Source organism: Carassius carassius, chromosome 6 (assembly GCF_963082965.1).
Source record: "Carassius carassius chromosome 6, fCarCar2.1, whole genome shotgun sequence".
NCBI classification, from domain to species: Eukaryota; Metazoa; Chordata; class Actinopteri; order Cypriniformes; family Cyprinidae; genus Carassius; species Carassius carassius.
Window position 1 is genome coordinate 27,236,209 of NC_081760.1, and position 25,849 is coordinate 27,262,057.

At 37.1% G+C, this 25,849-nt stretch overlaps 1 protein-coding gene across 3 annotated transcripts in view; it reads right to left on the reverse strand.

The window, feature by feature from the left end:
• Positions 1-1,225: 1,225 nt before the first annotated feature.
• The window catches only part of LOC132142563 (vascular endothelial growth factor C-like), a 36,644-nt gene continuing 12,020 nt past the window's right edge, over positions 1,226-25,849 (reverse strand). For 2 of the 3 annotated variants that reach the window (XM_059552523.1, XM_059552521.1), the window contains exons 4-7: positions 23,222-23,361; positions 10,353-10,456; positions 3,052-3,373; positions 1,226-2,321 (exon numbers count right to left, since the gene is read on the reverse strand). In XM_059552523.1, coding sequence (XP_059408506.1) covers positions 2,207-2,321; positions 3,052-3,373; positions 10,353-10,456; positions 23,222-23,361 — 681 coding nt within the window. In that variant the 3' untranslated portion in view covers positions 1,226-2,206. The remainder of the gene's footprint in view (positions 2,322-3,051; positions 3,374-10,352; positions 10,457-23,221; positions 23,362-25,849) is intronic. The other variant, XM_059552522.1, reaches the window with a different exon arrangement.

Consider the following 25,849-nt stretch of genomic DNA (forward strand, 5'->3'; position numbering starts at 1 on the left):
TACTGTCCTGAGTAAGATATTTCACATAAAATATGTTTACATTTAGTCCACAAGAAAGAAAATAGCTAAAATGATTAAAATAAGCCCATTAAAAAGTTTGGGAACCCTTGGTTTTTACTACTTTGTGTGGTTACCTGGATGATCCATGATTGTTTTTTATTTTGTGATGGTTGTTCATGAACAGTTAAACTGTGCACTGTTCTTCAGAAAGATACCTAAAACCGAAAAAAGTTTCAAACATTTACTGATGCTCCAGAAAGAAACACGATGCATTAAGAGCCGCGGGGTGAAAACTTTTGAACAGGATGAAGATGTCCAATTTTTTCTTATTTTGTTGAAACATATTTTTTTCATTTACTGCCCTTCAGAAGCAAATAAAGATACTTGCATGTTTTCCGGAAGACAAATTAAGTACAATTGACCTTGATATTCAAATTCCAAAAGTTTTCACCCCTCAGCTCTTAATGCATCGTTTCTCCTACTGAAGCATCAGTGAATGTTTGAACCTTTTTTAATAGTTGTGTTTGAGTCCCTCAATTGTCCTCAGTGTGAAAAGATAGATCTCAAAATCATACAGTCACTGCTGCAAAGGGTTCAAATATGCAAAAGATGCTGAAAAACTGAAGAATCTGCAGGAAAACTGATTACTGAAGAACAGTGCTTAGTTTAACTGTTCAGAACAAACAAGGGACTTATGAACAACCACCACAAAACAAATAAATAAATAAAAACAGTCATGGATCATCCAACTAACCAAACACATTATTAAGAACCAAGGGTTCCCAAACTTATAAATGTGGTTATTTTAATAATTTCAGTTATTAGTTTTTTTTCTTGTGGACTAAATGTAAACATCTTAGTAAAATATTTTACTCAGGACAGTACTAAATTAAATAATAACTTGCATTTTTTATGATTTCTCTTATTTTGTTAAAATTTTTCAAATTTTCAGAGATTCTGCAAGGGGTTCCCAAACTTTTGCATGCCACTGCATGTGGGTGTTTGTGTGTGTGTTGTTTTGGGTTAAAAAACAAGGGAAAGAGGCCACCTGCTTTATGAATATGCTTGAAGACAAAAGACGTGCTGGATTTAGCTCCAGGGCTTGTTTTTGAGCCTTCTTATCCGATGGCTGAAGATTATGGTTCTATTATGGAGCTACTATATATTGAATGAGAAACAGTGAAAAATCACACGCACACTTTTGACACAGACACAAGTACTGGGATGGAAGCAGAGGTGATTTATTATATTTACAGTGTCAAGCTGAAAATGTGGCGGACACCAAGTGGAGTTGGGCCAATCACATTCCTCCTATGTATTTATTTACTGAGGTCAAAAGTCTTAAAAGACCACTGAGGTCACTCAGAGGTCAACTTTCTCCACTTAATACTGCTTTTTCTTAAGGAGGCAGGTTGGACATGACGTAGGTTCCATTCATCCAAGCGTATATTGTCACTCATGTAACTCTTATGCAACTGCATACATGTAGCACCGGTTTTCAGCTATTAATGGTCCATATCCAGGTTTATGTGCTGTATTTCCATTCAGAGTCTTCAGTATTGTTGGTTGACTTGCGTAATGGTCTTAGACTGTCAACAAGCAATGCTTCCAACACACGCACGCACGCACACACACACACACACACACACACACACAAAACCTTTTCTTTGCTGGCTTGCACTGTCAGTTTGATAGAATTTAATCTGGAATGATAGGTGCATATATTTGATAGTCAAAACTGAATACATTTGAATTATGTGCAGTATTACTTCAATAAGATAAATAAGTTAACAATATATAATACAACTTTATACTTTATTTTACGGGACTTAACATGATATAAAAATATTGATCACAGTGTTTTTTCTTCGCAGAGATTTGAAATGAATGCTATGAACAAGGGAGTTTCAAAACATTTCATGGCAATAAATTATATAATCAGTATCTGACAAATACGAATAGACAATTTAATTAAAACAATAAAAAAACATGGCTCCAGCCTTTAGAAATATCTCTCTCGGTCCTTGATAGCTCACCACATGCTTGATATGTGGGGTTGAATGTGGACATTTCTCGTCTCCCAATACTCCATGCTAGTCCACATGACTAGCACATGTGAGTCAGATAAGCAGCAGCCGAACATAGCACTGCTCCAAATGCCAATGTGTCTGTGAGTATTCAGCGCCACCTGAGCTGTTAGTTGTGTTTAGTTCAGTCTCCCCCAGTATGTGGGTATGCAGCGACACAGTTCCTCACTGAAATACTCATCATCATTACATCCTCTTTTCTTGGGGTCCATGTTACACGGTGGCCTTACACAACTTAGAAAAAGAGAGGGGGAAAAATGGTGTTACTATCTGACATCATCACTGTACCATTTAAAGGGTTAGTTCACCCTCAAAGCATCCTTGGTGTGTGTGACTTGATTCTTTCAGAATAATCCAATCAAAAATATTGTCCTTGCATCTGTAATAAAATGTCCCTCACACAGCTCCAGGGGGTGAATAAAGTCTCCCTGTAGAGAATCCATGTGTTTTTGTAAAATAAATATCCAGATTTCAAACGTAATAAACACTTTTTTTTCTAACTTCTGCTGACTGAGGGACGTTTTATTACAGATGTGTGCACTTTATTTCACATCTTCTGAACATTTGAAAACAAACACCGCTTACCCCATTGAAAGGCTTGGAAGAGCAAGGACAATTTTTAATAAAACTCCAACTGGATTATTCTGAAAGAAGAAAGTCACATACACCAAGGATACTTCGAGGGTGAGTAGAAGATAGACAAATTTTTATTCTCGGGTAAACTAATGCTTTAAGTGCAGCAGTAACATTTTGTAAAGAGCTATTTAAAAAAAAGCACCATCCACAGTATTACTTGTAGAAAATGGATCAATATGCAAAAATATCTAATGATAAAATTTCAATTATAAAATGATGAAACTGATACAAATATAATGTAACTCTTTGACAAAATAGAGGCTGTGAACCTATTTTAACACCTTACAATAATATATTAGTTTACATTATCAGCAAACTCTTTTCTCACCTGCATGTGCCCGGGTGGAACCGCCTTCCTTTTAAGAAGCACTTGTTAGGGGACTCTGTGCATTCACACACACATTTGGTGCGGTTGAGAGGCTGACTGCTAGGACACACCTTGGTGCAGGTGCAATGGCAGGTGTCCTTGTTGAAGCTCTGTTGAGGCCTGCAGGAAGAAGGCTTCGCTTTACACACACACTGACAGGTGTTCTTGTCCAAATAGTGGTGCGGTCCACAGCCTGCCGTTCGCAGCTGTTTTCGGCATACACACTGACAAGTCTCTTCATCCAGCTCTTTGTCGGGACCGCAGAAGTCCTGCTCAAAGTCTGCTGATGGAGAGAAGAGAAATAAAGAAGCCCTTATTTTATGTTACAACTTATTTTTACATTTGTGAGGAAATCTTTTGTCAATGCTATGGAATGCCTGGCCAATTCCCAGAGCGTTACACAAGTAAAGAACAATGTCCAGCATGCACATTTGTCAGACATGATCAACTGTTTAGCAATACGGCCTTTCTACCCAGCATTCCTTATACTAGCCCAAAAGGTCTAAACAGATGTTTTACTTTAAATCTTGATGAAAACATTACATGTGGTGGCTAATTCAACTCTACTACAGTATATTCCCTCCTTTGTTTTGGAGTGTACAAAATGGCCTAAGAACTTGGCTGAAGAGAGAAAGTGAATTCCTGTCACGAGTGTTTTGTATTTTCTGATGATTAAATAAATCACAGCCACATTACGAAAAATTTGTCATCTAAAAGGAGTTTATAAACAGTCACATTAACTTTTTGTTAGCATGTTGTTGATCTACATATGTGCAGAGAACCTTGCAATATAGACAAAATGTTATGTAATTTAAACCAGAATGATTTTAACTTTAAGTTGTTATCACATTCATGGCATGTCAATGGTATTTTTGTAGTGTTTTTTGCCGTTGGTGTTTCAAGACATTTCTCTTGGGAAAATGCTCAGTTACGGTAAATAAAAAAAACTATATTTGGTTTTCACTGAAAAGGAGCCATACTGGTCTGGTTTTGTTGGAATAACCACATTTTAAAAACTTCTTTCACAACACAGAGGGACTTTTTTTTTAACATGTCACTCTGGATTCAACTCACATATGATTTCACAGAATGTATTCCCTCTGAAGATATGGGGTTTACCTCATTTACCATACTTGAGATTCAAGTCAGCATTTATTTTGTTTAGAATAACATGGGGAACACATTTCTGCAGGTGTTGGATTTAGATTGTTTCTGAAACACTTTTGGTTGGTGGTTCAATCCCCTGCTCCACCTGACCAAGTGTCGAGGTGTCCTTGAGCAAAACATCTAACCCCAGCTGCTCCCGCAGAGCTGGATGGCGCCTTGCATGGCTGAGTGAGTGAATGGGTGAATATGAGGCAATTTGTAAAGCACTTTGGATGGCCATGGGTCTGTTGAAAGCGCTATATAAATGCAGTCCATTTACCATATTGAGGGTATTTATATAATTTGGTTCACTGGATCAGATGCAGTCAGTGCAAAATAATTTTGGGCACCAACTTCTTTAGGACCAATGACAAGACACACACTTTGTCTGGACCTTTTAATGTATTCAAAAATACATTCAAAACTAGATTTCCTATTTTCAATGATTTGCAATGAATACACATAATCTGTGATAAACGTTTTTTTATGGTTAAAGGTCTGGGGTGATACAACTGTTTTGATATTTATATTTATCAATAATGTTTTTGTCATTATTGACTCATCATTTAGCTTTGATAAACAGATTAATTCAGTTGTAAGAAGTAGTTTTTATCATCTTAAAATTATTGCTAAGCCTACACCTTTTCTTAGTTTTAATGATTTGGAGACCGTTGTTCATGCATTTATTTCTTCGCGACTGGATTACTGTAACTCTTTCTAAGTAGGGATCATCCACCGACAACTGTCACGTCTGCAGCTTGTACAGAATGCTGCAGCTAGACTTCTGGCGGGCACCAAAAAAAGAGAGCACATCAATCTGGTGCTGTGTTCTCTTCACTGGTTACCCGTCAAGTTTAGGACTGATTTCATAGCCTGGGAAAACCCAGACTACTTCCGGCGAATTTCAATTCTCTCTACAGAATAGTCTGGCAAAGAGGACTATCTAGCTCGTTTCTGTGCCGCCGAAATCGCGGCACCAATCAGAAACGTTGAGGCGGCGTTTACACGATGACGACAGCGCAGCGACGGTAAAGCAGATTTTGATTGGTTTGATTGGTTTTAGGTTCTATCCAATTGCGCCCAGAGGCATTTGAACGAGGTCCGTCGGTGACGCCCCTTTAGAAACGAGACGTCTAATAGGCTTTGCCAGACCCTAACTCAGTTTCAACTGAAAAGGGTCTGGTTTTAACCAGGCTACTGATTTCAAGATTTTACTGGTTGTTTTTAAAGTTTTACATAATTTGTCTCCAAACTATATTTCCAATCTTATAGAGCCCTACATTTCAGTTAGGTCTTTAAGATCGTCAAATCAACTGTTGCTAGTTACTCCTCAGTCCAAAAAGAAGTCAAAAGGTGATTGTGGTTTCTCAGTAGCAGGCCCAAAACTGTGGAACAATCTCCCTTTTTATATTCGAAAAACTTCATCAGTGGAGGTCTTTAGGTCTCAGCTGAAGACTTATCTGTTTAGGTTGGCTTTTTAACTAGTTCTTGTTTAATTCTGTATTTTAAATTTTGTATGTCTACTTTGTTTTTATTTTACACTGTGAAGCACTTTGGGCAACAAAGTTGTGTATAAATGTGCTATACAAATAAATTGAAGTTGAAGTTGATATCATAATGAATAAAAAAAGAAAGAAAAGAACTGAACATGGCAAAATAAGTTCAGGTTACAAAATGTGTTCAAAATAAAACAATGTGCCATCACTTTTTACTTGACATTTTTAAATTCAATAAATCTAAAAACATCTTTAGGAAATGGTATGATAGTAAATAAAAAAAAGTACATCTCTGAAAACATGCTTTAAACTTATCTTGGACACTTTTATCTTACACTTATCATTGATACTCCAACAATCAAGACACATATTTAAAAAAATGAATCCATTCACAACACACGGAAACAAAAGTAAATATACCCCATAATGCAAAATGCTGCTTCACAAGTACCAAACAAAATCCAGACAAAGTTGCACGCTCTGACAGTAATCAGTGTTTTTGCAATGGTTCTCTGTCATGGTCAAGCCACATAACTGCTCTCAAATCATTTCAGCTATGTTTATGTGCCTCAAATGACATACAGAACCGACTTGGAGAGGAGGCAGAAGAGAGAGAGTACTAGTGGAAACAAGATGACCATTTATGTCGCTTTATATCAGTATAGCATCAGTTTGTCTTATGTAACCTGCAACTGCAGCAGAGAAAGATCTTGCTACTTAAGTATGTTTGAGAGGGAGCATGTGAAATTACACAACTGGAAAGAGGAGAATCTGTAATGCTATTAGTAGTCAAAATAAGCTGACCCACAAGGTAATGTGCTATTACAGTATGCAGTATAAAGCTTATCTGTCATGGACTGAGCCAAGTAAAAGGTGATGTGGGATTTTTCTATGAAGCAAGCAAAAAGTCCCAACACATTCCTCCTAGTGTGTCTGCTTTAGCAAAGATTCATTTCACCTGTTTCACTCCCCAACTGCTACAGTGGAGATGAACGCAAATCTATTATTCCATTACAGCATGACAGTCAACAAAATTGGCCAGCATGCTATAGGAACATAACCATCCACACCAAATCAACCTGTCTTTTCAAATTTAATATAATGCCCCAATATGTATGCCACTGTTTTTAACTGCACTCACATATTTGTATGGCTATTTTAGCCTTAAGGTCTTCTGTGCATTCTTTGTCACGTACGTTGATACAAGGAACGAGGAGAGATCCAAGTGCAGGTATGAGTTTTTATTGAAGGGCAAATCCGAAGGGGTAAACAGTCCAGGCAGGGTCAAAACCAGGAAATCCAATAACATGAACACAAAACAAGAACACACGGAAAGAGCAGACTATGAACTGTATCTCACATAAGACAAGGACTCCGTGACAAAGACAGACCAGGTATAAATACACAAAAGGATAATGGGGAAACAGGAGACAGGTGGGGAACAATCAATTAACTAAACAAGGAGGAAGGTGACCAAATAAGGAGACGGGAAGTGATAATATGATAAACACCGTGGGAACTGAGGACACCTAGTGGAAACCCAGGGAACACAACCCAGACACTGTGACAGTACCCCCCCCTCTACGGAGCGGCTCCCAGACGCTCCAAGACAGACACAAAACAGAGACCAGGAGGGAGGCGGACAGGTGGAGGCTCAGGGGGAGGGACGGAGGGCCAGAAAAGAAAAACATGGGGAACAGGCACCAGAATGTAAACACAAAACAGGAAGACCAGGAGGGAGGAGGACCGGATAAGGAGACAGGAAGTGATAATATGATAAACACCGTGGGAACTGAGGACACCTAGTGGAAACCCAGGGAACACAAACCAGACACTGTGACAGTAACAGGAGACAGGTGGGGAACAATCAATTAACTAAACAAGGAGGAAGGTGACCAAATAAGGAGACAGGAAGTGATAATATGATAAACACCGTGGGAACTGAGGACACCTAGTGGAAACCCAGGGAACACAACCCAGACACTGTGACAGTTCTGTCACGTACGTTGATACAAGGAACGAGGAGAGATCCAAGTGCAGGTATGAGTTTTTATTGAAGGGCAAATCCGAAGGGGTAAAGAGTCCAGGCAGGGTCAAAACCAGGAAATCCAATAACATGAACACAAAACAAGAACACACGGAAAGAGCAGACTATGAACTGTATCTCACATAAGACAAGGACTCCGTGACAAAGACTCAGAGAGACCAGGTATAAATACACAAAAGGATAATGGGGAAACAGGAGACAGGTGGGGAACAATCAATTAACTAAACAAGGAGGAAGGTGACCAAATAAGGAGACAGGAAGTGATAATATGATAAACACCGTGGGAACTGAGGACACCTAGTGGAAACCCAGGGAACACAACCCAGACACTGTGACATTCTTATGCTGTGCGCATAAACTGCTATATCCACAGAAGGTTTGACCTGTCATATTTACTAAGCGTAAGAAGACAAGTATGTCACCACCATCGCACTGAACCTGAATAACATCATGCTCCACCAGAACAAGAACTCAGGTTTGAGATCAGTTAGAAGGGTTAGAAAGAGTAATTATTCCATTTTAAATGAACACACTTTGCTGGGGATTCTTTTGTTTGGCTTGAACAATTGCCACAAAGCTGAAAGCAGATATTATGGCAGGTTTCCTCTCTACAGAAACGCAACCGTGTTTTTGTAGGCTTTGTTTTGTTAATGTGTTGTCAGGGTATTGATTGCAGATTTCTGCTCTGTGATTGCGCTCTGCCTTCGTGATAAACTATTTCCTTAATTCCAAAGTGAACACTAAGGTTGCACTGTCACCACCCATTCCAATAACAGCACACACACACACACACACACACACACACACACACACACATATATATATATATATATATATATATATATATATATATATATACATACATACACAGGTGCTGGTCATATAATTAGAATATCATCAAAAAGTTTATTTCACTAATTCCGTTCAAAAAGTGAAACTTGTATATTATATTCATTCATTACACACAGACTGATACATTTAAAATGTTTATTTCTTTTAATTTTGATGATTATAACTGACAACTAAGTAAAATCCCAAATTCAGTATCTCAGAAAATTCAAATATTGTGAAAAGGTTCAATATTGAAGACACCTGGTGCCACACTCTAATCAGCTAATTAACTCAAAACACCTGCAAAGGCCTTTAAACGGTCTCTCAGTCTAGTTCTGTAGGCTACACAATCATGGAGAAGACTGCTGACTTGACAGTTGTCCAAAAGACGACCATTGAAACCTTGCACAAGGACGGCAAGACACAAAAGGTCATTGCAAAAGAACTGGCTGTTCACAGAGCTCTGTGTACAAGCACATTGATAGAGAGGCAAAGGGGTAGGAAAATATGTGGTATAAAAAAAGTACAATCAATAGGGATGACCGAACCCTGGAGAGGATTGTGAAACTAAACCCAATCAAAAATGTGGGGGAGATTCACAAAGAGTGGATTGCAGCTGGAGTCAGTGCTTCAAGAACCACCACGCACAGACGTATGCAAGACATGGGTTTCAGCTGTCACATTCCTTGTGTCAAGCCACTCTTGAACAACAGACAGCATCAGAAGCATCTCACTTCAAAAAGTACTGGACTGCTGCTGAGTGGTCCAAAGATATGTTCTCTGATGAAATTAAATTTTGCATTTCCTTTGGAAATCAGGGTCCCAGAGTCTAGAGGAAGAGAGGAGAGGCACACAATCCACGTTGCTTGAGGTCCAGTGTAAAGTTTCCATAGTCAGTGATGGTTTGGGGTACCATGTCATCTGCTGGTGTTGGTCCACTGTGTTTTCTGAGGTCCAAGGTCAACGCAGCCGTATACCAGGAAGTTTTAGAGCACTTCATGCTTCCTGCAGCTGACCAACTTTATGGAGATGCAGATTTCATTTTCCAACAGGACTTGGCACCTGCATACAGTGCCAAAACTACCAGTACCTGGTTTAAGGACCATGGTATCCCTGTTCCTAATTGGCCAGCAAACTTGCCTGACCTTAATCCCATAGAAAATCTATGAGGTATTGTGAAGAGGAAGATGCGATATGCCAGACCCAAGAATGCAGAACAGCTGAAGGCCACTATCAGAGCAACCTGGGCTCTCATAACACCTGAGCAGTGCCACAGACTGATCGACTCCATGCCACACTGCACTGCTGCAGTAATTCAGGCACAAGGAGCCCCAACTAATTATTGAGTGCTGTACATGCTCATACTTTTCATGTTCATACTTTTCAGTTGGCCAAGATTTCTAAAAATCCTTTCTTTGTATTGGTCTTAAGTAACATTCTAATTTTCTGAGATACTGAATTTGGGATTTTCCTTAGTTGTCAGTTATAATCATCAAAATTAAAAGAAATAAACATTTGAAATATATCAGTCTGTGTGTAATTAATGAATATAATATACAAGTTTCACTTTTTGAATGGAATTAGTGAAATAAATAAACTTTTTGATGATATTCTAATTGTATTACCAGCACCTGTATGTACATATGTGTGTGTGTATATATATTCTCTTTCATACAGTCATGCTCAGACACACATGCAAAACACAGCACTGTAAGGCAGTAAACATGTGTATTAGCACTTACCATAATTTGGCTGTGAAAAGAGGGTGTCGGGTAGTGGCACACATCTACACAAGCGATTACTCCAGCTGTGATTCTTTGGGCATGTTTTATTTGCCACATGACATCTGTGGAGGAAATAGGTGATTAGTAAGGAGACAGACAGTAGCATCGGTTTAAAGGGAAAAAAAAATGATTCCACACTAAAAAAGCAAAATAACAATGTCAATTTAACAAACACTGATTCGTACGAACAAAAATGTTGGCATAACTATTATAACCTAGAAACTTTGATCACTGGCTGTGTCTTAAGCTAACTGCAAATTGGCCTGTTTGTGTTCTTTGATTCAATAATAAAAAGCCCTACCTTCAAAGAGGACCCATGGAAGATGACTTGACTGGCTACAGATATATTTCATTCTGATCATTGACTTCATTTCTTAAGTAAACACACCTCAAAGGAACTTTCCTGAAGAAGCACAATATTTTATACTGTGTTCTTGGTCTGGCAATACTCTGGCAATCTATCAACAAGATGGAAGAATCAGAGTTGTTTCAGACAGAAGGAAGGAGGGAGTGATGCTATCAGAGACCCTTGCTGTCCTGCTAACCATTAGCACATGGTGTAGTTGGCATGGAGGTCTTACTGAATGAAGTAGAAGCACACTATGCTTTAAATCATGAACAGTATGGGGCTGATTCTTACAAATAGCTTATTCAGATGCCACAAATACTGCAATATATTTAAAAAACTAAATACATTGCATGTTTTAATCTTGTGCAATACACTAAGAATTAGAATTCATTTGTGCAAATGAATTAGATTTCTTGAACTATTAACCACAAAAGATATATGGGATATGTGATTTTCATTTGACATTGCTCAATTAAAAATTATGATAGAACCAACTGGCGTAAAAAATGTTTCCATTCCATTTATTTTCCAACTCCATCACTGTCTACTAGGAGAATCCAAACTGAAGTCACAGACAAGCTCAGACTCATCTTCTTGTCTGCTCCATTATCCATCTATCTTCTCATGGCCTCAGATTTTGAGTCCAAGCTGCAGGTACTGGGCAGTGAAATCACAGGCTTCACCCAAGATAAACTTTACTCTGCATTCTCTTTAGTGAAGTGATATGAAAATCCAAAATTGAAAAGTGAATGTTATGCTAAGAGTGAATCGACACTGGTGTGAAGCGTTGCTTTGCTTTTCTATTAAGAGTGGACTGCAAATCGTCTGGGATTTGATATTGCCTGCAGGCAAGGAAAATGATACGGAGCAACCCATCGAGAGAGGCCTGTTCTATTAAACTGTGTGAGGAGGTCATTTCTAAAACTTATTTGAATTTCAAGCCGTCTTTTCAATTTGCATTGAGTGTAATCAGTGCAAATGCATATAATTTTGAACATCTGCAATGCATTTACATATATCCACAGCTGTAAGGCATCTATAAATTTCAACAATATGCGGCCTAAGGAGATTTAGTTTTAATTACAACTTCGTCTGCAGATTATTTGGGAGTCAAGCCATAAAACATAGATTATAGCACACAATATTTTTATAAATTATTATTAGCACATCAACAAATCTCAAAAACTGATGTAACAGGAACACTCTGTAGTTAAACTGCCACAATCCATACAGTCCAATGGAACTGAAAGGCCAAGAGCAATGCTTTTCCTGACCCCAAGACAGACATCCACTACAAATGTCATGTAGTGGCTCACTATGAAGAGAAGCTAGCGAGAATTCTGGGGAAAATACAAAAAAAAATGATGTGTTTAAAATGACTTTCCCTCATATTTAAACAAACAGCCTGTGCACATTTTCAGTATAGGAAACAGAATTTAACACTTTTGGTTTTGCTCATTTACTAAGAACATGATTAGTCTAAACAGTTTTAAAATTTTTCTTTAGACATCTTTGACTTGTCATTACTAACGTCAATTAAATAATTAATTTACAGAGTTCAAATAGAAGGCAAAAGTTAATATTCAACGCTTCAACATTACTGAAACTGGACATATTTTAGGAACAGGTAAAAAATTAAATTGTGTGTGCTAATATGACATGACCACCCTAAGTTTTTAAGTTTATTATTACCAAATAATTTTCCATTATTTCTGCTATCCCTACCAGAAGACCAAAAAACGATTACGCAATGACCAAAAAAGCATGGGTGCAATCAAAAGCTATTAAAAGCATCTTTTTTAAATACTTGCAGACATCATTCATGGTAGCATGCTATATATATATATATATATATATACACTGTATTGCATACTGCAAGTTCTGTACTGTTTACAAAGTATTGCCGGGCCTAAAAGTGTATTTACTGGGGCCTAAAACTCTGGAATAGCCTTTCTGATCATGTTCAGGGCTCAGACACATTTCTTTAGCCAAGCATTTACATAATGTATGTAATAACCTTATATAAAGTTATATCAGATCAAATGTGCATGATTATCTTTTGCTTAAAATATTATGAACAGCAGCTATACTGTTTATTCTGTTTCTACCTTAGGAAGTAACTAAAGATTATGCCAGCTCCAGTTTGGATCCAGCCTCTCACAAAGATTTAGATGACCCCAACACCTGTGAAGAGCTGACGCCAACCTCTGCAGGGACTTTAGATGACGTCAATTCTGAATCAGTATAAAAACTTCTAAATTTCCCTTAAATTGTAATCATTATGATCACATCATGGAACCACTGATGTTAACTAACTGCATGATTTGTATAATCTTAGAATTGTTCCTTTCTGTCATATGGACATTACTTTGACACAGTATACTGTGAAATACTGTTATATAAAAACAGTCATTTCTGTTCATTTCAATGTTCAGGTTAATTGGGGCCATTCAGACCCATGCTATTTATTACTTTGTCACCTCCCTCTCTGTCTCCCTTTCTCTTTACCACCCTCAACTCTCTCCTTCTCTCTGTTTTTGTGAGTTTAAGTGGCTTGGGCATAATTTCAGGTCCCCCGGCAGATTTGGCTTCAGAGTTATCCAGCGAAAAACTAGGTTCAGATGTGGGTTTCCCCTCTAGATCAGAGAGACACGAGACTTCAAGGTCTGCACTCAACCTTTGCACTGGAAGATATGTGTGTCTGTGTACAAGTGTGTGCGTGTTTTTGTGTTCAGTCTTACACCCTGCTGAAAACTGACTCGGATGTAACAGCTCCAGTTACAGGTCCACTATCATTAACCTCCCTTGGCTAAAAGGTGAGAGGTCAGGTCCAGTTAGCATGACCCAAGGCTGGATCAGGTCCAACCAAGCACTATTCTCATGCATAGATCAACCCTCCTTGTCTGGCTGTCCACGAAATCACTGCTTTTCCACCAAGACAGCATGGGTGATATATTACCCATGTAGAACTGTTCATAATTAAGGGTTTGTTCATACTGCACACAAATCTGACTTCACTTTTACATCTGCTTTTGCATTTGGTTCTAAATATCCAATATTCCATTACAAACAAATACTAAATACTTGTATTTGTTTAGTTTAAATACTAATTTAAACTAATTTTAAAAAAGTACTAATATATTATGCACGTTAACTATGACTGAAAACTCAAAATTAGGCTCTTGTGAACATCTTACAAGATGCATGAGACAACAATGGACAATATACCGTATTTTCCGGACTATAAGTCGCACTTTTTTTCATAGTTTGGCTGGTCCTGTGACTTATAGTCAAGTGCGACTTATTTATCAAAATTAATTTGACATGAAGCGAGAGAAATGAACCAAGAGAAATTAACCAAAAGAAAACATTACCGTCTCCAGCCGCGAGAGGGCGCTCTATGCTGCTCAGTGCTCCTGTAGTCTACACTGAAGACATAGAGCGCCCTCTCGAGGCTGTAGACGGTAATGTTTTCTCTTGGTTCTTGGTTCTAAATAAATGCGACTTATATGTTTTTTTTCTCGTACATTTTTGGATTGATGCGACTTATACTCAGGTGCGACTTATAGTCCGAAAAATACGGTATGTAAAATAAAATAAAAAATGCTTATTCTTCCATTTATCCATATTGTGAATGTTTCATAACATATGAGGATACTCAGACAATACTGTGTAATTTGCATGTCACAGATGAGTTAAAAGTAGTTGAAAAAAACAACTAACTCTGATTAAACCATTAGATGCTTAAAAAGTGGTTAAAATCTGGTTTGTAAAAATCAAAGCTTCTTTGCAGTTCAGAATGCAAACAGCTAAATTGTGTCAAATACTCTTAAAAGTCTGAATATTGATGTCTGTCCGAAGGCATATAATGGAAACTTGAGCAACCACCGAATAAGCTTGTTTATAGCAACAAAAGCAACAGTAGTGTAACTGACGCAAGTGTTGAGTGTGTTGAGATCACATCCTACTAAACACGTTATATATTTGATGAAGTTTTCTGACACAATGCACTGTAAATTCCATTACATGTCAGACCGCTTTGCATTCTAAACTTCAAACATTCCATGCAAGTTAATCAAACAGATGTTGGCATAATTAGTGTTGCGGGTGTTTACTTAGAAAAAAGAGAAACAGGTTGTTGAATTTCAGAACCGTGAAATAAAGCAAATTGCCGACTAGGCCTGAAACGGTTCAGTGGTAAACTACACATGCACAAGATTCTCAATGTGTTTTCAATTACCATATTCTCAGTGGCATAAGACAACACATTCCTGAGAACAGAGGGGGGAGTTAAAAGGACTTATGATATGGTCCATGCGAGGTGGAAGAACACCTTCTGGATGACTAACACGTGCACTTGCACCTTGCGTAACGCAAAACATAAGACCCCATTTAGTCTAGCAAGGTGTCAGGAAAATAATGTATAAGTTAGGAGAATATGCTTCAAATACGACTACACTGCCATACACGTCCATAGGCCACATAGACACAAATCCACAGTTCCACCTTTACAGGAATTCAACAAGCTCATATGTTGTTTGTTACATGGAGCTGATTCGTTCTTTGCTGGGGGCTGTCTGAAGAGGTCTGCAGCTCAACTGATTTACATTTAAAAGTATGAAGAGGATATAAATATCAATTTTCCATATGTTAATGTAAACTACACTACAAGGAATAGTCAGCCTGCACTTTGAATCACATTAAAATGCCAAAATAAAGGTCGGCTTTTCAAACAACTACATATTTCACATCAACCTCTTCACTCTGTATTTCTCAATGCCGAAAAACACTACTTATCATACCTACAATAATGGACTGTGAAACATTCCAGGAATACAAACTGTGCAAGAGATTAAAATCAGTTGCTGTAACCAGGAGATCTTCAGAGAGACAGAATAAAGCCGTATCTGTGGTGTGTAGGTAATTTTATCAGATATGAGTACGCATTATCGCAATATTTTATTTTTGCTGTAAAATCATTCTAATGATGTTTTAAATAAGGTATAATTGATGATGGGCCAACAAATTTTTTGAAACAATGCACACTTGAGGTGGTCATGCACCCATGACAAAGTGAAGAAAGTTGTGAAGTGGTTTTGCTATTATAAGTTATAATGAACTTTGAAATAACTTAAATCATCTGACAGAGTGATATTTTATTTATTTGTTTATTTCCATTAGCAACTACCAATTTAGTGACTTTTCTTTCTGGGGTCCAACAAGTAAGAAAAAAAAACTACATTCATCCAGGTGAGCGTGATTTCTTCCTTTCAGCCTTGTTGATACTGGAACATCATTCCAATCAACCAATCAACAAAAGATGTTGATCCAAGAACATGTCGTACTTGGCAAAATCATGGTGACTATTAAACCACAACAATAAAAGTAAAGTCAATAAAACATACAAACCCAAAACTCATTCAAAACAGCAAAATCAACAATTTACTATATATTGTGGCAATAAATGTTACTTTAAATATTTTTAAACCTCATTCTACTTATTAAAAAAAGATGTAATATCCAATGGCAAATCATTCCTTATTTTCATTCCTCTATACATTACAGTCCATTGCTTTGCATTGGTTTCTGAAACAGGAAGTAAAAAAACATCTTTTTGATGCATGCCTGGTATTAAAATCATGACTAGTACTACTATACAAAAGTTGACAGTACAGAACATTAGGAACTCTAGACACTGAAATATTTATTATTAAACAAAGCAGGGAAATAATTATCCTTCACTAGTTGCCAACCTAAAGTTTTGTGCATTCTTATAATATTAGCCCTTCTATTACAGTTTAGAGTGAGTCATGCAGCTCTGCTCTGGACTAACTGTATTTTTTCCAAATCTTTACGTGATGCACTAGACCACTGAACAGTAATTTAAACAAGTAAGAACCATTGTTCACACAATTTGAGAAATGCAATATTTGTGGTAAAGATTTAGCACATTTCTTAAAGGGTTAGTTCACCCAAAAATCAAAATTATGTCATTAATAACTCACCCTTATGACGTTCCAAACCCGTGAGACCACCGTTCATCTTTGGAACACAGTTTAAGATATTTTAGATTTAGTCTGAGAGCTCTCAGTCCCTCCATTGAAACAGTGTGTACGGTATACTGTCCATGTCCAGAAAGGTAAGAAAAACATCATCAAAGTAGTCCATGTGACATCAGAGGGTCAGTTAGAATTTTTGGAAGCATCGAAAATACATTTTGGTCCAAAAATAGCAAAAACTACGACTTTATTCAGCATTGTCTTCTCTTCCGTGTCTGTTGTGAGAGAGTTCAAAACAAAGCAGTTTGTGATATCCAGGTCGCGAATGAATCATTCGATGTAACCGGATCTTTTTGAACCAGTTCACCAAATCAAACTGAATGATTTTAAATGGTTCGCATCTCCAATACGCATTAATCCACAAATTACTTAATTGTGGATTTTATTTTTGGGTGAACTAACCCTCTTCCCATAACTGTTACCATATTTTCTGTTTTGTCAACTTAAGTCTGCTGTCTAGTACAACTCCAAGAAATCTGGTTTCCTCTACCTGTTCAATAGGCACACTCTTTACAGACAGATTTAACTATGGTTTGAAATAAAATTTAGAATTTGAATCAAACACAATGCTTTTGGTTTTTGTCAAATTTAGAACTGGAACATAAAGAACTGTATTGCTGCCAAAACCTCACTAGAACCACTTTAGCTGTGTGTTTCCTTAACCATAATTGCAAACTTTAGAAAGTCCATCAACAAATCAGAATCAAGCATTCATCATCCCCCAATATAAGCATTACATAACAAATTACTTTTTTGATACTCCGGTAAATTAAATATTGTATAAATAATCTACATTATAATATTCTCATGATATACATATTTGATGCACTTGGTCACAGAGCATATTATTCACAACAAAATAAATTCACAATATGCAACACTTGCACTAAAACAATCTGAAAAGCCACGTCCAATCAGTTGAACACATATATTAATGTGCTAGACTGCAGCATTGGTTATATTTATAGTATATGCATATTTTATAACTTATGTAATTCTTTATAACTTTTTATTTAAACTTGTCTATTTTTATTTTCTTGTTTTGATTCTAATTCTGAATGGAGTGGTCTACATTGTAAGAGCCCTGCTAAAACATTGTATGGATTGTAGACTATAAGAATCAATCACAAGCATTGCATCAACAGAATAATGGAGTAAGGAGATGGTGCTTCACAGCTTCTTCCAAACTGACTATGTATGAATAACTATTCCATGCATTAATTCTTGGTGTGTTAAGTTCTTTCTTGAGAAGTTATGTAAGAACTTAGTAGTTTACGAGAAAAAGTGGAAAAACAATATTAAAATCCTGAAGAATTGATAAAAAACACACATGCACACTGACATACAGTATAAAGAGCATCTGAGGGTCAAAAGTCATTAGGTAATACTCTGAGTTGTTTTTGATAGCCCCAGTGATGTCTGAATGTTTCTTCAGCTGGAGAGTCTCTATTTTCCTAACATAGTGAATCATAACCTCCCCAAAAAAATACAGAGTGAGAGAAAGCGAAACACAACAACGAGCCAACCGTTGATAATCACTACCAGCACTCTGCCATTTCATTGCACAAGTGTTGATAACACCAATAGGGTATACATGCTACGTTACACTCTAGACCACGCAACTGAGGTTAAACGTGTATGTTTTCTCCTTCACAACAAACAGCGAGAATGGCGAGACTTTGTTAACACCTTGCTTTAAGTGGACCACCCTGTGTTAACCCTGCCCTTGTCTTTATCCGATGGCACAGGTTTGGGCAGGATTTTTCCAAATATATGATTAGAATCAAACTGAAAGCATTCAAACCTGGAGTGATCTTGAATTAATCTGGCCTTGGAGTCAGAATAAATGAAAATCTTCTCTTATTCAAGAACAAATTCAGAAAGCGCACTGTGCAATATGGATGAGATTGCAAGACAGCGAGTCCCCAGCCCGGTTGTTCACCTTTACAGCTTTATAGACAGCTGTAAACAATTAAAGAGACAAGCACACAGTAAATGACGTCAGCTAAAGGTAAATTTGCATGTCCGCATTGAATTCTCCATCTCTAAAAAGTGGCATCCTAACATGCACAGACGTTATGTGCTGTCCCCACTTGCACAGAAACACGAGAGGAATGAGGAGATGAAGCCTCAGTGTGTCCAGGAAACCAAAACAACATATAACACACTTCCACAGTGCAGGTCGCCCTAGGAACACATCTGCTTTTTCTTAAGTAATGCCTGGCTGTGCAGGACCTAGTGGGGGGATGATGCCTCTTTCCTTTTTACTCCCCCTACTGCAAATCATTTTGACAGGGGATGGCTTAAGAAAAAAGAGTGCTGAAACACATAACAATAAACATTTTTTTTCTTCAGTTCTTCACAGAGAGACTGGTGGGTTGATTTTTAGCATTTTAACATGTTTAAATTTGACATGTGAACATATTTGATGAATACTTAAAGGGTTAGTTCAAAAATGAAAATTGCATCATCAATTTGTCTCCCTCATGCCCAGGGGCGTCATGCATTCATGATTTTTGAGGGGGCACATTTTGGGGGGGGGGGGGGGGGGGGGTCGGGAGTATAAGTCATTCTACGAAAGCACTGTATAACTGATATAGGCTTATTTTTTTATTATTTTTTTTCCTTTTTATTCAAAACAATTCCAAACATGCTTAATATATCGGGAAATATCTCGTTTCTCAAATATGTGTAGGTAAACGCGTTTTGCACCTTTATAGATTGTTATTTGATCAAAATATGGAAATGTAGTGTAATCTATTAACTACACATAAAAACCTGACTTTTTACTTAAGTGCCATATCATGCCATAAAATATTTTTAATACGACTGAATTTGCATTTAATGTAAATTTTAATAACAATATTGTAAGATACTTATTTTAACACTTTCATTTTACAGAGAGTAAAGAACATTTACATTATCAAAAAACATTTTCATTCAGTCTAGCCAGAGTTCAGGCACTCTCAAAAACTCCCATTAAAATCACTGAAGCACTTTACATTATGAAACGAATATCTTACTTACATTCGTACGCACATCTGCACTTTTTGTTGTTTCTGATGAGAGAATTCGCTAAATAATTCAGTCAGCGAGCAAGTGAACAAAACACCGCGTTTCAGTGATGACTCTTCTGGACGTCTCTCATTGGCCATTGCATCCATAAGCGCAACAGAATAGTTTCTGATTGGTTATCATGAAGCGTTGTACGAACCCGTCTGTCTCTGGCTCAGCGCCAGCCAGCGAATGCGGATTTGAATTTAGCAGCTGATGCTGTGCACTGAACGATCTAATCACACCGCTGTGATTGTATCAAATATATAAAAAAATATTATTCTGAATTTTTTTTTTTTCGTTTGGAAGCTGCATTTAAAATCCACTTGGCTCAGAAATCTGAGGGGGCACGTGCCCCCTCACTTTGAATGGGCACGACGCCTCTGCTCATGCCATTCCAAACGCTTGATACTGTACTTTTGTTCTTCTCATAATCAGAGTACGTCTGACAAGGCAATAGAAGATGAAACGTGCTTGAATAAAAGCCTTATTAATATAAATGTAATTGTGTCTCTTAAGAAGACTTCAAAATATTCATATGGATTACTTTCGTCTTTATGAACTTTTAAAACGTTCACAGTTTTGATGGATAATTCTTTTTAATGGAGGTAAATAAATGTCTCAGTTTTCATAAAAAAATATCTTGATTTGTATTTGTAAGTTGTATAGATTTGGAGCCACTTATGGGTGAGTAAATGACAACAGAATTTAAATTTTTGGGATTTTTGGATTAACTAACTTTAAATTCTTTGATTTATGAATGCGGTTTGGTGTTAGGTTAGAAATTGGAGACATTCACAATCACTGAGGTTAATGTAGCTAAACTGGTATACGCCTAGTGCTAGTTATGACTTGATTGCACTTTACAAAACCAAATGTACAATGCAAATGAGTAACAGCATCAAAAGACATCAAGCAAACGCTGTCAGCTTGTTCATATTTCATTACTGAGGTAACACCTCTCTTGTTCCATCTGACAGGGAGTGTTTTGGTAAACAAAGTAATCAGATGTTGAAGAGCAACTGCACTGCACTGTATTTGTAAAGGCCAATTTCCGAAATGTGTCACCCTTTGCCTTTCCCAACATGGATCTCTGAGCAATGGAGCAACAAACTGGCTTCCCTTGCCACACATATGGGATCGATAGGTTTCCTCTACACAGAAAGAGCAGGCGATGTTTTCACACACAAAGCGTGCATTATTAACAAGTCTTTTTCACTCTTCTTCTCCTTTCCTCATTGCGTGTACAAGTGAGTCACTGTTTAGCATGTCAACTTCTGTCACGAACAGTCAAATGGACAAATCCTTCATTCTTTGAGAGGATAAAATGGTAAACATTACACAAAGTATGCGAGGGAACAACGCAGGGTTGAAAACAGGGGCTGTGCTTCATTTTAAAAAGTACTGAGAGATAGAAAACAGACTCACGGTTTCAAATCTATTCAAGATAGTATTTTGCAACTATTTTTTTTTCTTTTTGCAATCAACGCCTTAAATATTTACACAAAAACACAATGGAGGTTGAGCCACATCGTGGTTACTAACATGCAAAAACATGACTTCAAAGCACAGCCATTTCAATAACTGCAATATAGCAACGTCCAGTGATTTATTGCTTTTGTACAGCAATGTTAAGTCATCAAAACAAAACGAAGGGATGGTTTAGTAGTGCTTCATTGGAATTCAAATTTCATGGTCTAAAAAAGGGATTCCTAATGTCTAAGGAGTTCTCTTAATCTGATTTTTGGGGAACAAATGAAGATTTATGGTGCAATTATATAATATGATAAATACCAGATATAATGTAGCTAAAATACAACAAGAAAATATTCAGTTCACTGTGGATATTCAGTATTTAGTGAAGTGGTTGTAATCAATCTTTCAGAAATATCTTAAAATCTACAATAACATAATAATTTTGGTAGTGATGAATTTTTTTTTTTTTACGTTTTTAAGATGTTGAAATCTGGTAATCACATTAAAACAGCAGTCAAATATGCAAAAGTAGATAAAAGATAATGTGTTCAGTTGATGTGCATTTAGTTACAAATATATAAGCAAATATACAAGTTTCATGACAATCTGAATAACAGGTACATTAGATAATGATTAAAGATTACATAATACATGCTAAGCATGCTAAGTTGCATTTTGGAAAACATCAGCTCCGCTGAACTTTCGAGCTGATTTTTACTGAGTTTTACTGTTGATTCATCTTCTTTCTCAGTTCATAGTTTTCGCCATGTGTCTACTCTCTGCTCTACACTCATGTACACTCAAATGACTCCTCTGTCTTTCACTGTGGCAGCAAGGGAAGTGGCAGAGGGATCAGAAATAAAGAAAATGGATTTGGGACTAGAAGAAAATGGTGACTAAAATGCAAGGCCATCAGTGTTGTTCAATATATCAAATTAAGCATTTCAATACACTGAAGAAGATACAGTGTGCTCCACAGTCTGAAACAGTATTTTGACTTGAGTTTTTGCAAGTAATAAATACTCTCTTGCAGAACTACTGTAAGCTTTTTGATGTAAATACAGTATGAGTCAGGGGGACATTACATCCTATATAGTCAATCTAAAATGGTTAACACTATTAATATCTAGTTTTTCACTCATATTGTAATTAATATGCATTGTATTATGCATACCATGCATTTATCCAGAGTCAAAAATATGCTGGAATCAGTCCTTCTGATCAGGCCTGCTGTGGAATAGGCCTTCTGCATCATGCCACAAAAAAAATACATGTGCTTTGTAGCTCACTTGTCGGTGCTGATTAGTTAATCACTGTCTGAACACTGCATGGTAAGTTCTTTAAGATTCCCTACAGGGATTTTCCTGCCGGACAAAGTTCCTAAAACAAAAGATGGACAGGAAGTTCTCTATCAGTCTTAACAATTGGTGGCCACACCACACCACCAATATGAAAATCAATTTGATAAGCTACTGCACGTCATTGGGTATGCAACTACATCCAAAATACACACATCAGTGTAGCCACATATCCGCTGATGCGACGCCAATACAAACAGGGAATACAGTAAAGTCAGTATATTAAATGTCTCGGTGTGATAGTTTATCTCTTATACAAGTTGCATATCTGAGGAAAAATGCATTGTTGGTCGGCACCACCTAGCATGCAGGTGTGAATTAGCAGAAGGCAAACAATCGTTTCGCGTTCGGTTCGCTTTTTCCGCATTGCGCCCAGTGTAGAAAGGCCTTTAGTGTACACTGACATTCTATTCTAAACTCTCAAATATTCAAAGCAAAAGAAAAATTTAAGCCTTCCGTCAAATCATCAAAAATCATCATCACACTTCAAAAATAGCACTTAAGGAAATGTGAGGGAGTGTGAACACTTACTCTGGTAAGGCCCTTCGAATTATTGAGTGCTGCTGTCGGTACAAATCCTGTTTTGACAAACAGCTGCAGGAAGTGTGGTTGGCGAAGCTTATGGTGACTGGCTTGGGCCCATACTTCATAGGAACTGTGATTTCAAACAACTGCAGAATGAAAATGGAAGACAGGTCATATTTTCAGTGAAATAAAGCTTGAGCTAAGATGAGAAACTGCAAGAAGGGTTAATTAAACTTTAAGGAGTATGCTGGATGTCAAAATGAATTTAAATTTAAGTCAGGATTAATGAATGGATTTATGTCTAAAGGAGTTGTGCAACTGTGATTGCACAGAGCCTTTCTGCGAAATCAGTGTACAGACACAACCACAGCTACAGTCTGATCAAACAAACTGGTAAGGGGAAATGGGTAATGGGGAACTTGTGAAAGACAATTTGCAAGGCAGGCACATACTGTTAGACCAATAAATCAAAACTTCCTCCAGCTATGGGGAAACATTCCAAGGAATTTATGTTGAATGTGCGCTTTCAAAGAACAGCTATGCCTAAAAGCATCATCGGTTCTGACTAATCTACATGATTTGACAAATTTCTTAAAATGACAGTTTACCATGATAACAGTCATCATTTACTCCCCCTCATGTTGCTCCAAATGCACATGTCTTTCTTACTTTCTTATGATTGGTCAAATCCCTGTCAATCAAACTCCCTGCAAAGGGCCAATTGTCTGCTATATTCTATGTGCTTTGATGCCTTACAGCATCATAAATTCATTGCTAAACTTTCTCTTCTGTACTATGAGTGTTAACTCACCCCTTATATTGTGATAATATAACCTTTTTTTAAGTTTGAAGGCTTCAGTTGTCATAATTGTAATTGCATGGAAAAGAACATGAAAAGAAAATCACATAGGCCTGGAATAACATGAGGCTGAGTCACAGATGACATAAATTCATTTTTTTGGGTCTCTACTGACTTGTCTAGTCATCATGCACTCTGTGCAGTCACTTTGAGATGAATAGAAGCTGCTATATAAACCTAGATACTTCATGTTCAGATCCAAGGCAGTAAATTCTTTTAGCAGGACAAACAAACAAACAAGTTTCCAAAACCTCTGGAATGTTAAACCTCCCACATCAACTTCTGTTGGTTTACTCACAAGACACACATAGTGAATTGTGTTTGATGAGAAAGAGAATTATGATATGTTACGGTTTGTCTCTGACCCCACTGGTTGGCTCACTAAACAAAGTTTCCTCTCTAAAACTCCCTTCTTGTATGCTTTTTATTTACACAAAGTCATGTAGCCACTTTCTAGTTGCATAGGTACTGTACATCTAAAGAACTGCTTTAGCATTCAAAATCTGTGAAAATGTACAGTAATGGATGAGCTCAAGCCAGACTGCATGGACAATATATTTCCACAGTGTTGATATAAGAATCCTATTTTTTACTATCTTTGAAAGGACCATTAACACATAATATTAATCAAGAACAATGGAAAATTAACAACCCATCTCTTCTCAGCATAGTCTGAAAGAGTAAAAATGTAATAGGGTCAAAATCTTGGGGAAAACACATTCTTTCTCTGATGTTCGCAGAACTCTATAATTTAGTTATTAACAGCTTTTAACAGGACAAGTGATCCCAAAAGATTCACTTGCTCACTCTGTAAACGTGTCAGCCCACCAGTCTTGATGCTAAAAACACTTCACAGCAGTATTAACAGTCTATTAGTAATACGTATGTGCAGGTGAAAGAAGGGTCAGACAAAACCAGAAGTCCATTTAATATGTTTTCTATCTCTCTCTGAGACTGATGACAAGCTAACAGGTTCACTAGTCAGAGTTACTTCACAGATATAAAATGAGATATTCCACTCTTTGTAGGTTTTTTTAAAAGCTATATTGTCATTACATTACATTGTGCTTAATGTAAATAGCTTATCATAGCTAATACCATTAATTCAAATCACAACCATGTTCATCTACGTAATGCATATTTTACTCCTGAGCCTGTCTTTTCGTCAGTGAAACCTGGAGTTTATAATTTCATAATCCAAATCTATATCCAAAGATATTTTAAAATATCTTCACATTGCGTCTGCTATTCAGGCTTTGTGCCCAGAATGGGAGTTTTACGTCTCTCATGCAGTAGCATGGACATGGAGACCTTGACCTGCTCAGGAGACTCAACTGGTGGGAGGGTGTCATGGTTTAAATCACATGAGAAGAACCCATTGCCTGCAAAGGTATGCCCACCCAAAATAAGTGGCCAATTAAAGTGGGCCTTCTTGCAAATAATTCACAGCCATGACCTTCCAACCAAACCCCTGCTTCGTCCACAACTCTTTAAATCAAAGCTTCACTGATCATCTGAGTTCTGTCTTCACTGGGAGTAGGCTTTAAAACAAAAGCAGGCGCTTTTATTCGAAGCAGTAATAAACATTTTGATTGAAGATTATTCAAATTTACTATGTTATTACAAAGAGAAATGGATTTATATGGTGTTAGTTAAGGTTATGCAATGAAGAAATTACCTGTATATGTATCTGTATTTGATGCAATGGAAAATAATCTGCATCTGTATTCAGATAGAACCAGATGTGAGCAAGGCTTAAACCAGAAGTGTGCTTA